We start from the raw sequence: 12,322 nt of genomic DNA, 5'->3' as shown, positions 1-12,322 counted from the left end.
TCCCAAAGTCATCATGGTCCAACATAAGATAAAACATTCAAGGGAGTGGTTCAGAGACTTTGTGTACAGCCTGACTTCAGACATTTCCATGTCATTCCACTGGGGTCTAGCCCAACCAGAAAAGATCTCATTTGGAAGAATTATGATTTTCAAGTTTCTCAAAACTTACTGTTCCTTTTGTAGTATGTCTTATAACCATAAATGAACAGAAAAACCTGCATTCAATACAATAGCTGTTGCTCATATGAGAAGCTTCTGAACTGACACAGCATATCCACAGTACCAGCTTCAAAGCATTAATCAAGCTTACTTATCTTTGGAGCCAGACCCAAATGCCACCCCCTTTGTCATGGCTTTCCTGCTTAAGTGGCTACTGCTTCCACCATGGCCCACAGCATGATGATTTGTGTCACACCGAACTGGCTAACCCTATTCCAGGGACACTAATACACACTGGCAACCCAAACAGAACACATAGAAGTGAAAATGTCTTTAATCAGGCGCATCTAAGCAATTCTCCTTTGCTTTTCTGTTTCACATTTACTTTAAACATGTGTGTGTGTATGTGTGTACATGTATGTAGCAGGTGTATGTGTGCATGTGTGTTTGTGTGTGCGTAGCAGGAAGGCAAGCATTGTTAGATGAAGTTAGCAGCAGAAGCCATCAAAGAGGAGAAAACTCTTAGTTTAACAAAATACTTTTATTTGTCAACTTGGTCATAAAAAATAGAATTCATGGTATGACTGTGCTAACTTGGGAATGAGAAAAATAAATCAACAGGTTGTTTCAGAGTTGAAGACAGTAAACTCTGAAAGAAAGGAGAGAGGATTCAAGGAAAAGGCGTGGGCATTAAGTGACAGGAGCTCAAATAGAAGAAACCATCAGTAAAATTGTCCTGAAGGCAAAACAATTAGACCTTTTAAGAACGAGAGTGCTTAATATCCCATATTATGTTGTTCACTATGCTTCTGTGTAAAATAATCACTCTTATTGCCTGCAAACCCTCAGTGAAATCTGCTCTCCAAGCCTTGACTCAATGGCATCACAGGATGTAAACAGATTTGAGGGGAGATGCATCTAAAAAGACAAAATGATAGAAAGAGAAATAAAAGGAAGGAAAGGAAAGGAAAGGAAAGGAAAGGAAAGGAAAGGAAAGGAAAGGAAAGGAAGGAAGGAAGGAAGGAAGGAAGGAAGGAAGGAAGAAGGAAAGAAAGAAAGATCGAGAGAGAGAGAGAGGAAGGAAGGAAGGAAGGAAGGAAGGAAGGAAGGAAAGAGGGAAAATCAAGAGAAACAGCAGGAGCAGAAACACCAAGCCAGAGGCGATTAGGGAAAATATTAGCTCCTCAAGGATCCCTGGAGATTCTAAGGAGGTTGATGGAGTTTCTATTGTATTTATATGGTGGCTCAAGCCACCATATTTGTTTGAAACTTGGTAGTCTGACCTCAACCAGCTTAAGGGCCCAGGAATCATTAAGAAGTAGTATAGACCGGGCACGGTGGCTCACGCCTGGAATCCCAGCACTCTGGGAGGCCGAGGTGGGTGGATCACAAGGTCAGGAGATTGAGACTATCCAGGTCAACACGATGAAACCCTGTCTCTACTAAAAATACAAAAATTAGCTGGGTGTGGTGGCGTGTGTCTGTAGACCCAGCTACTTGGGAGGTACAAGAATCGCTTGAACCCAGGAGACAGAGGTTGCAGTCAGCCAAGATCACACCATTGCACCCAGCCTGGCAACAGAGCAAGACTCTGTCTCAAAAAAAAAAAAAAAAAAAAGAAGAAGAAGAAGGTAGCATATAAGCAAAAGCCAAAGAAACTCATGCTCTAGAAAATACCCATCATAAGTTGTCCCCTTTCAGCTGGCAACATGCATGCAGCCCTCCTGTGTCACCAGGGAAGGTGAGCTGCAGCAGGTTAGAGCTGGGCTCAGGAATCACACATATCTGTGGTCGGATATCAAATCCACAACCTACTGGCTGGACTGCCATCTAGGAATCCAATTCCTTTTCAGTATAATAAAACGAATAATAGCACCTGCATTACACATAGGAATTATATACTTAGTACCTACATTTCACAGCTTCTTGAGAAGATCAAATGAGAAAAAAACAATCTATAAAGTGCCTAGCATGGTGCCTAGCACCTATTAAATGCTCAAAAAGAAAGTGATCATACTCTCTTTCTGTTGGCTATTATTCACTATTTCCTTCCAAAACTCTCATTTTCTTGCCTGTGTTTCTTCCTGCATGGTTTTTACTCTGAAAGTAACACTAGTCTATATTCCTCCATGGGTTTACTTCAAATACCTTTAAAATATGCTCCTGTTAATAGGCATATGCCCTATTAAAGATAGTTTCTTCAATACTTTCTCACCAGAAGGGAGAATTATCCCAGGTCATCTGGTGTACCCAGTTACAGACACAAGTGAAGACAAGAGAGAAGCCTCCCTGAAGGCCTCAGTTAAGAAGCAAATCCTGCACACACTTTCCACTTCTGTAATTAGAAGAGGTAGTTGTCTCTAACAAGCCATGAAATAGGACAACTGGAGAACCTCAAAATAACGTGGATAAACACTCCCAGCAGAAACTTCGAGAAGAAATTACATTGTTCTTTGACCTGAAAATAGTAACTCACCCAAACATTTGGGGCAGCACTGTCCTGGGGGTATGTGACTAAGGTGCTGGGGACAGGAGAGAATGGGACAGACTTCTCTCACACATTGTGTCCTGCCTCCCTAAGAAAAGAGAGAGAAAAAAAAAGCATATTTAGAAAAGTAAGTGCATGTAGATTGTACAACCAAGATATCTAGAACAAACCTAAGGCTCTTCCCTAGTATTAGGTCCCTGGGCCGACTGCTCAGGCCCATGTAATTTTCCCCAAGTGTCCTTTGATCTTCCCTGTAGGCCATACAAACTGCAGCTGCAAAAAGACTGCCTTTGAGGAGGTGATTCCAGCATCACCTCCTCTCACCCACCACCACTTTCTTTACCTTTTTCCATCTCAAAACCACCTTTACAGTAGGTATAGGAGACCAAACTGTCTCTGTTTGCTTGGGATTGGAAACTTTGAGTACTAAAACCAGGAAAGTTTCATGCAAACCAGGGTGAGTGGACCACGCTAATAGGTCACGGCCTTCTCGTTCCACCCTGCCAAGCAAGCAAAGGAACCCTTTGGCGTTTTGAGACTTTTCCTCCTATCTTCCAGACACCCATCTTTCTATAGGTTCTGCAGACATCTTCCTCCAGGAAGGCTTCGGTGTCTGCCACAGCTGGAAGGTGCTGCTAAAATGGCTCAAGGAGGTTCCAGGTAGATGAAGTGGCCAACCTGCTGAAAATGGATATACCGAAAGCCCATATTCAGAAGAACTATTTCACTGAATTCACCAAGGTATCCAAATCTGTTTCCACTAATTAAGATTATGAAGATTGATATGAGAAGAACTGGCAGAGTCTCAGAAACCTATTTGGAGAAGTTTTGGAGTCTCTGAATATTTTCCCTGCTCCCTCATTCTCATTCTTGACCCTTTCTGTTCTCCAGCACTCCATACCTCCAACCTCCACTGCCCCACTGGTTTAACCTCAGCATCCCCTCTTCCCTGCCTAAGCATACAGTCTGTCAACTTCCCCTCCTATCCCTCACCAGAGGCGCCTGCTTCCCCAGCCCCAGTTAAGCTGTAACTTCATATTCAGAAAGCTGGGGCCGAAATAAGGTTTTCCAGCTGATTTACGTCCAACAAACTGGCAAAGCTGATGTGAAAACTATCCTTTGCAATAGAAATTGCTATGAAAATTTAAAATAATTGAGGTTTTCTTTTCTTTTAAGAAAATCAGTGAATTTGTTAAACAGATTACTCAGCAAGTGGAATTTCAATGAATTGACTTCTCTGTGATTTGAGCTAGAAACCAAACTAGTACCTGCAGGTTCCTTGTCTTAAGCACATAATTTATATCTCAAGAGGCCTCAGGAAATGAGAAACTCACAGCTCAAAGAGCCGTGGACCCCGCAAGGGAAAGATTCCATTTGATGCATTTCCTCACACCTTCCCCACTCCTTTCTGGCCATAGAAGAATCAGCCTCAGCCACTAGGGGCCTGTCTGTTCCCATCCCAGCACATTGCGGCCGCCTGTTGTTTCTGTTTTCCCTTCCTGCTCTCGCCATTTTTAGTACGACAGTTTATTTTTTTGGTGGGGATGGCTGAAAAGGGGAGGGCATGTTATATGTCTTTTAAAATATTTGTTATTTTTTACGCCTCTTTAATGTTGGATTCTTCCCCCAAACCAATAGAGAACATGCAAAAATACCACAAAAAGCTCTTCTGTTGTTTTTACATTATTTCCAAATCAACAAGAATCACTAAAAATCTCCCGAGGATCCCAGGCTGCTCTGAGATTCCTCACTCAACTCTGCATAATATTAAAGTTAGAGGCCTTTCATCAGACTTCAGGGGCGTGTAACCTGAATCGTGGCCAGGCCCTGGGGTCAGCCCCAGCTTAGACATGAAGCACAAAAGTTGAATCTAGAGGAAGCACCCAAGATGCTGCCCTTAGCTTTTAATTTCAAAGAAATTCATCTGCAGGCAACTTCCTAAAATCCTGAAGCCTCGGGCCATACAAGGTTGCCTATGTATTGACTTCTTGTAGGTGCACAGAGAACACATTCTTTTCATTCATGTTCTCTGTTCTTGTTGGATCAGCATCTATTTTTCAAGCATATTTGAAAATTGAAATTTAAAAAATATTGCACAATTGCAAAAGAGTAACTCATCCAATGCTTTGGAAAGCTGGCAAAAAATTATGTGTACTGAAGTAATTTTCCTTACAATAAGGTCAAAGAGCAAATTTTGCATACATAATACAACTGCAGTCTGTGCTTCCCAAGAGTCCGTTAAAGTAACTTGAACTCCAATCTGGGTTTGCTGGTTTAGTCAAGTTTTATTTTGTTTGGGTTGCAGTATTGTGGCAAAGCCCAAGTCCAGAGGCTGCATTCCAATTAATGCCTCCAAAGAAAGTCCAGGCCCTTCCTAGGAACACAGTTGCAGCTCACAACCTGCTTCTCAGATTTCAACTCAGTAGGGACTCTGATTAAACGATAATCTGTGGCTATGCTGTAGGCTAAGAGAGTAAAATGGCAGAAGTAAACATTTCTGTTTCTAAAACTGAACAAATTCCAACTGTAAATGTACTATCAGATGATCACAGTAGCTTTCTGATTGGCTTCCTTGCCTCAACTCTCTTTCACTAATCCATCCGGGAAGGTTCAACGTAACCAAGCCTTCTTTCCAGCATCTATCCATTGCTCCATTATTTTATCAAACATTTGTTTAAGGCCTATCATATTCTGGGGATACAGCAGTGAATATAACACAAAAATCATCTCTTTAAGGAGTGTATATGGCCCATGAGCATGCCCCACCCCTGCTAAGGCTAAGGATGACCTACCACTTCGTCCAGGATAAAGTTTAACCCACTCGAGCTAAAAGCCAATATAATAGAGACCGTGTGTTCACCAAAATTGGTTACCCTTTTCTCTTGACATAGCTATACTACATTTCCCAGACTCTCTTGCAGTGAGGTGTGCCCATATGACTGAATGCTAGCCAATGGGAGATGGATGGAAATAATATAAAACGCTTATAGGTCTACATCAATCCTCCATGCTCTCACTCTTTCTCTCTACTAGACAGATGGCCAGCTAAATGCAGAAGGCATCACACACTTTACAAAAAATTGGAAGAGTCTGGTTCCCTGGGTTATCACATGGAAGTCTACCCGCCAGATCCCTGCAATGAACTGTGAAATAAGCAAGAAATAAATTTTGTTACATTATTCAGATGCTTCAGTTCTTTATTATCGCATTAGCCTACTTTGTCAAAACATTCCATATTCTCTTCTCCAATCTTCTCTTCTCCCAACTCCAGCATAAAGAGAGAGTTTCTTTACGGCCCCTAAACATAAATTACGGTTTCCATCTTTGTTAAATATATCTCTTTCCCTCTGTCACAACCCCACCACCATCATTAACCCCTATCAAAATCCTGCTTCATTCAAGGTTAATTTCCAGCCTCTTCTCACCTGTGAAGTCTTCTAGAACCTTCAGTTCCCAGTAACCTCCTCCATCTCTCCATACCTCTGTTCTCATCTATACCCCTGTATTTGGGGCATGCACATACATAATTTTTGGCACATCCTGCAAGGAGACATTGACTTTACTTCCAAGCTAAACTGTCTTGAGGGTAGGGGCCAGTCCTCTGTGCCTACTGTCCTTCAGAAGAACAATGAGCTCAAGGAAACAAAATCTCAATAAAAAAATTAATGAATGAAAGGCAGAGCTACCACATAGAATGAACTCTAGAATCTGAATGAGTATTTCAGACCATTTTAATTACAGGATGCTGATGACAACTAAGCCCAGGCATAGTTCTGGGCTGTCTCATCCACTTACCATTGTGTTTTATTGGGTTTTACACATTCTAGCCTTGTGTTTTGTACATTTTAGGTACTAACTGTTTGTTGGTGTTAATACATCAAAAAGCAACATTCAACTTCAGCATGTAAAGCTGGTAGGATACCTATAAGCATAACTAAAAACTATGTCTCATGTATTTTGTTAAATATTTGAAAATTCCTAAGTGCTTAAAATACATAAGGACAAATGACTGTATTCTTATCTGGTCAGCAAGAAAAGAAATGCTAGGAACTTTCATTGTACTTGCGTATTATAATTTTCATCATCTGCCTTTCCTTAGAAAGGTAAGCTTGTTCTTTAGAGATGGTCATTTGTTCAAATTGCATATCCAAGTGCTTCTCTCAAAAATTAGCGATTTTTTTTAAAAGAAAGATCTGAAACCTATGCCAAGCCTATTTTCTGCCCCTTTATTTTTGGTTTAGATGGTTCCATTAAGAATACAATTGCTTTGTGTAAAAGTTTACCCTAGAGCAGCAGTTTTGTTGCATAATAAAAACCTATCTTCCTGAAGATCGTGATGAGTTTAAGATGATAAAACAACAGCAATGTGCACGTAGGATGCTTCTCCAACAGCTGAGTACCCAGTGAGACTTGGGGGCTGAAAACCATCTTGCAGCGTGTGATGTGGCACTCATCTCCTAACCAGGAGCAGAGCCTGGCTCCCTAACGACAGGCTGGGAGCAGAGTAGTGCAGTGCTAACCCATTACAATGAATGAGCTACACTCTTCCACATTCTAGAGCAATTTTTCCTATGCCCAATTCTTCGGGGGAAAAAAAAAGAAAAAAACAGAGTTCTCTGTTTCTTCTCTAGAGTTGCTTCTGAGATGGAAGTGGGAAGAAAAGAGAGGAAAGCTGGAGGGGGCGGTGTAGGAGAGAAATATATCTTGAGTGCAAAGAATTTAAGTGTGGTCCATAATCTTACATCATATCAGTCAGTGGTGAAAAGCTGGTATGTGAGCAAAGCAACCACTCTGAAATACATATTTGGTCAAAAAACTTCACCAAAAAACATGAATGTCCTTAGCCATGCCTTACTTTGGCCTAGAACTATATCATGCTAAGTTTCCAGAGCATGACACTTAACTTCCAGGAGTAAAGATTTTTGGATTTGGTTTTCCCTGTTCTTGGTCTACAAAGAATAGTCTAATCTACAAATCAAAGCAGAAAAGGGACAGCAGATGAGGTGGCAGACTGAGGGGACAGTAGCAGAGTAGACAAGGGGAGAGACGACACCTCCAATAGGTAGTGAGTGACAAGCCTGGGTTGTGCCAGGTACTATGCTTAGGTACTTTTATCATTTTACGTAAGTCTCCAGAAGACCCTGTGGGCAAGCTATTGTCACCCCTACAGTAGAGAATGAGTCTCTAAGCCTTAAGGAAATTGCTCAGAAAATCTGCCACCCAACAAGTAAGTGGCAGGGTTGAAATGTAAATTTTGTTCTAACATCCAAGTTGAGTTATTTCCACGGAATAGGACCTTTCCTTCCAAAGACCACAGCACAATTTCTCAGCTGGAGTGTGAAGTATAATCAAAGTGATAGCCAGAACTTTCTCTCCTTCTAGACATCTCTTGTGTCTTCCCTGGTAGATGTCTTCCCTGGTTGTAGCTTTATGTCTGCTTTTTATCAAAATGGCTTAGATAAAATCTATTGTCCACATTTTTGTTATTTACTTAGATAAAATCCACAGTATGCATCTGCCTTTTGCCTCCAGGCCTTTTTCCTTTCATGTTGTCTTCTCCTTCCACCTCCCTTCTTTCCTTCTCTCCCTCTTTACATCTTAAACAAGATGCCCCTAATATGGAAATCTGTAAGTTTGGGAGTTTATCTTCTTCCTTTAGGAAGAAGATAAAGTGTTCACCATCCCCATAGCTAATTTATAATCCACCAACACAGGCCCTTTACTCGCCTGCTCCACTCAGTTGAAAGAATTTGCTTTTGAATCTACAAATAATAATGGGCCATTTCCATGCTTTAAACCCTTTGGAGGCTCCTCATTCTATTCAGGGTGCTCAATCTAGGCAGTGGGTCGGAATCACCCATAGAACTCTTGCAAAAAATATATATATATATATTGAGGGCTTTGTGTCCAAGATTCTAATGCAGAACCCAGGCACCTGTATTCTATTAAAGCTGCAACTATGTCTCAGTCCCTAAGCTATTGTCTCCGGACTCCAAACCCACATATCCTCATTCACACTCTGCTTTCCGGTGCTGAAGCTGAGGCTCTGCTGCCACATTTCTGCTTTGCTAGCTTAGTCCAAGATAGGCTCTGCCTACAGGGGCACCAGACAAGGGACTGGTTCCTTCTGTTTGTTTTCCTTGGCCTCTTGTCCCATTAACGCGGCTTCGCCAGGCAGCGGCACTTCCTTCCCACATCAGCAACTGATCCCAGTTTAGAGATTTTCCAACATTTCATGCAAGTAAAACCAGCTTCATCTCAACATCCTACTCCAGCCAGCTGGCACCCCCTCCTCAGAAGTCTGAATCTCAGCTCCACGTAGCCCCTCCTCTAAGTTTTAATAATTCTACTCTCATTCCATTGTTCCCCAACCCTAGAGGTGGTGGTTTCATCTCGTAGGTGGTATCTCCATGATAACTTAGAATTATCTTTTTGTCATTCGGTTACCTAGTGAATAGTTCTTTATATTTAATCCTCTATTTTCAAATAACCGGTATGGTTTATGCCTCCTGATGGGACCTTGACTGATACAAGATGTGGCCCTGATGAGCTGCCAAGTGTGGGAACTCAGCTTTCAGCCCACCCTAGATTTCTCAGACAAAGCTAGAAGGCAGTGCACTTACTGCCCCAGAGCATATAATACTTTAAATACATTAACAGAGGTGTTTATATAGATACACACACATGTACATATATATATATACGTACACTAATACACACACATATACATATACATATACATATACATACACTATAGCGGAATACATCTGGGTATGTATATACCACAGTGGTATAATTGTGTGTGTGTGTGTGCGTGTGTGTGTGTCTTACCCACTAGATTAGAGTTCCTCAACCATCATACTCCTGACATTTAGGGTCAGGTGATTCTTTGCTTCAGAGGCTGTTCTATGCATTGTAGGATGTACAGCAGCATCCCCTGGCCTCCGCCTGCTAGATGGCAGTGGCTCCCTTCATCCTCTGATTGTGACAAGCAAACATGTCTCCAGACATTGCCAAATGTCCCCTGGGAAACAAAGTCACCTCCAGTTGAGAACTAGAGTACTAGGCCAATGATTCCGCAAACCACAGTCCAGGAACGTGCATTTGTAGTAACTTTCCTGGATGAATTCAATGCCTCTGTCCAAGGCACTGTGCTTTGCCAAATGCTTCACTGGCATGAACTTCCAGTAAGTAAGACTTAAAGCTTATTTATCTTATTCATTCCCCCAGCAGCTAGCACACATCATAGCTTCTAACATGTGCTCAAGACAAGTGTTCTGAAGGATGAAGCCCATTTTTCAAGTGGAGCAGTTCTCAGTGAGAGAAGAACAGGCCTCAATTCACTTCCCTGGTGGCTGGAAGCCACTTTTCTTCAGGCTTGTGAAGGAAGAGGTCAGCGAGAAACAGTGTGGGTGGAGACAGAGCTGTGATCAGAGCTGACAGGGTAGAATTGTGCTTCTCCAAGGAGTCTGTGCTGAAACCAATGTGGGTGTTATCATAAAAATCTGTGAGGATCTTGGAAGTTTTCTGACCCCCAAAACCTGGACATATGGCTTCATATGAGTTTTGGTATCCAAGTGATGAAATGAAACTCAACTCTGATTCTACACATAGATATTCAAGAACATGTCAGCAAAGCTCGACGAAGGCACTTATTTTGTCCCATAAAAAATAGCAAACAAAGACCCCTGAGAAGGGGTCCACAGGGCTGAGAAAAACAAAAACCCTTTTGTACTTCACGACCTATTAAGAGAACTATGAACTAATGCCCTGTCTTGAGAATCAAGCCTGAAACAAATTCCTTTTATTTTGCACACCAATTAATGTTTCTAAGTCTAATTGTATTACTGTTATTATTGTTTATATTATTTTCTGAAGTTTTCTATTGCTGCTATAACAAATTACAAATGGAGTGGCTTAAAACAACACACACTTATTTTCTTACAGTCAGAAGTCTGGAATCAGTTTCATGGGGCTAAAATCCAGGTGTCAGCAGGTTGCATTCCTTCTGGAGGCTCTAGAGAAGAATCTGTTTCCTTGCCTTCTCCAGCTTCCAGAGGCAGCCTGCCTTCCATGGCTGATGGCCCCCTCCTCCATCTTCAAAGCCATAAGTGAAGCACCTTCAGACCTCCCTCTGATTGCACTCTCCTCTCGTCATCACATCTTCTCCGACTCTGACCCTCCTGCTTCCCTTTTAGAAGGACTATTGTAAGTGGGCAGCCCACCCAAAGAATCCAGGGTCACCTCTCCATCACAAGGTCCTTAACTTAATCCCATCTGCAAAGTCCCTTGTGCCATGTAAGGTCACCTTCACAGGTTTTGGAGATTAGGACATGGACACCTTGGGGCCAGGGGATGCATGATTCTGCCTACCCTAATTATTATTAAATAAATGACATTTAATTTCTCTGTGTAGTCCCATATATCATATTTCAGGCCTAATGTGACTACAACACACCTTACCAAAACAGCTAGTGTTTCCAATACTTTCCAAAAGGAAAAGATAGCCAAGAAGCTGGATTTAAATCCTGGTCATATGGCTTGTGATCTGAGTAAGTTCACATCCACCTATTTGTTCTTCTTCCTGCACCCATGCCTAGTTAGAAGGTGAAATTCAAACCAGACAATCCAATGTTTTCATCATATTTGCACTCTACTTTTGTCATAGGCAAATTATAAGCGCTGATGGACAGCTTCAGGAGCAACTTTGGGTGTTCATGAAGTAAGAAAACTGTCCTTGCTGCCAGCAGGTCTTTTCAGGGGCGCTATGCCAGTCTTGCTGGCCAGCACCAGCCCTTTAAGATGAAGTTCCCACTAAGCCATGGGACTTGGCCGGGCACCCTCTGGCCCATGCTATAGAGCCCTGTAGGGACATCAATGTCCTCTCACCTGTCACGGTCAGCTAGATGACTCCCAAAGAATTTAAATATGTTCGCTATATCTCAAGATTCTTATGGGAAAAAATGCCTCAACTGGTCTCTGTGGAGGGGTTACAGAGCAGGCACTGCGAAGCCTCAGCCTGTGGATAGCACAGCTAGATGCCTTCTTTCAACAGTTGCACGGGTGAGCAGGTCCAGCCTGGCTATGCAGATGGCATTAAACTTCAACTGCATATAGGGGTAGAGCCAAAGATCATAATTTCATAAAGTAAATATTAGATTATTAAATAAATACATGACAGAAATGTCTTTACCATAGTTCCACTAATCCCTTTTTTGTTTGTTTGTTTTTAAGAGACAACGTCTCTCTCTCACCCAGGCTGGAGTGCAGTGGCGCAATCATAGTTCACTGTGACCTCATACTCTCAGCCTCAAGCAAGCTTTCTGCCTCAGCCTCCTAAAGCACAACAATTACAGATGTGAGCCACACTGCCCGGCCACTAAATTCCATTTAAAAAGGGGATTTGGTTATTGTGTTTGCTTAAGTCTCATTTTTAAAGGTAAAATTGGCCTCATCTTCGCCTTGGAGTTCTTGATCTTAGCTCTTCCTGTCACTTAGCTGAAGGGCAGGTTTCCTTATTTGTTTGTTCATGTGTTTGTTTTCTTTTATATTTTTTCTTTGAAAAAGAAAATTTAGAAATTCTTCTCCTTCTGCCAACTCAAGCTTTCCACCCAGGCAGACACACAAATCACTAATGAAAGACTGCGATATCGTTTGAGGCAAATTCCAACTGGT

The 12,322-nt window shown here is 41.9% G+C and overlaps 1 protein-coding gene across 2 annotated transcripts in view; it reads right to left on the bottom strand.

Moving 5' to 3' along the window:
- BMPER (BMP binding endothelial regulator) overlaps positions 1-12,322 on the bottom strand; it is a 253,600-nt gene that overhangs the window by 107,012 nt on the left and 134,266 nt on the right. For both annotated transcript variants that reach the window (XM_033193504.1, XM_033193505.1), the window contains one exon: positions 2,636-2,735. In XM_033193504.1, the coding sequence (XP_033049395.1) occupies positions 2,636-2,735 (100 nt within the window). The remainder of the gene's footprint in view (positions 1-2,635; positions 2,736-12,322) is intronic.

Source organism: Trachypithecus francoisi, unplaced genomic scaffold (genome assembly GCF_009764315.1).
Source record: "Trachypithecus francoisi isolate TF-2019V2 unplaced genomic scaffold, Tfra_2.0 Lachesis_group4, whole genome shotgun sequence".
Taxonomy (NCBI): Eukaryota; Metazoa; Chordata; class Mammalia; order Primates; family Cercopithecidae; genus Trachypithecus; species Trachypithecus francoisi.
Note: the sequence above shows the minus strand (reverse complement) of the source record. Positions and strands in the feature narration are given on the sequence as shown.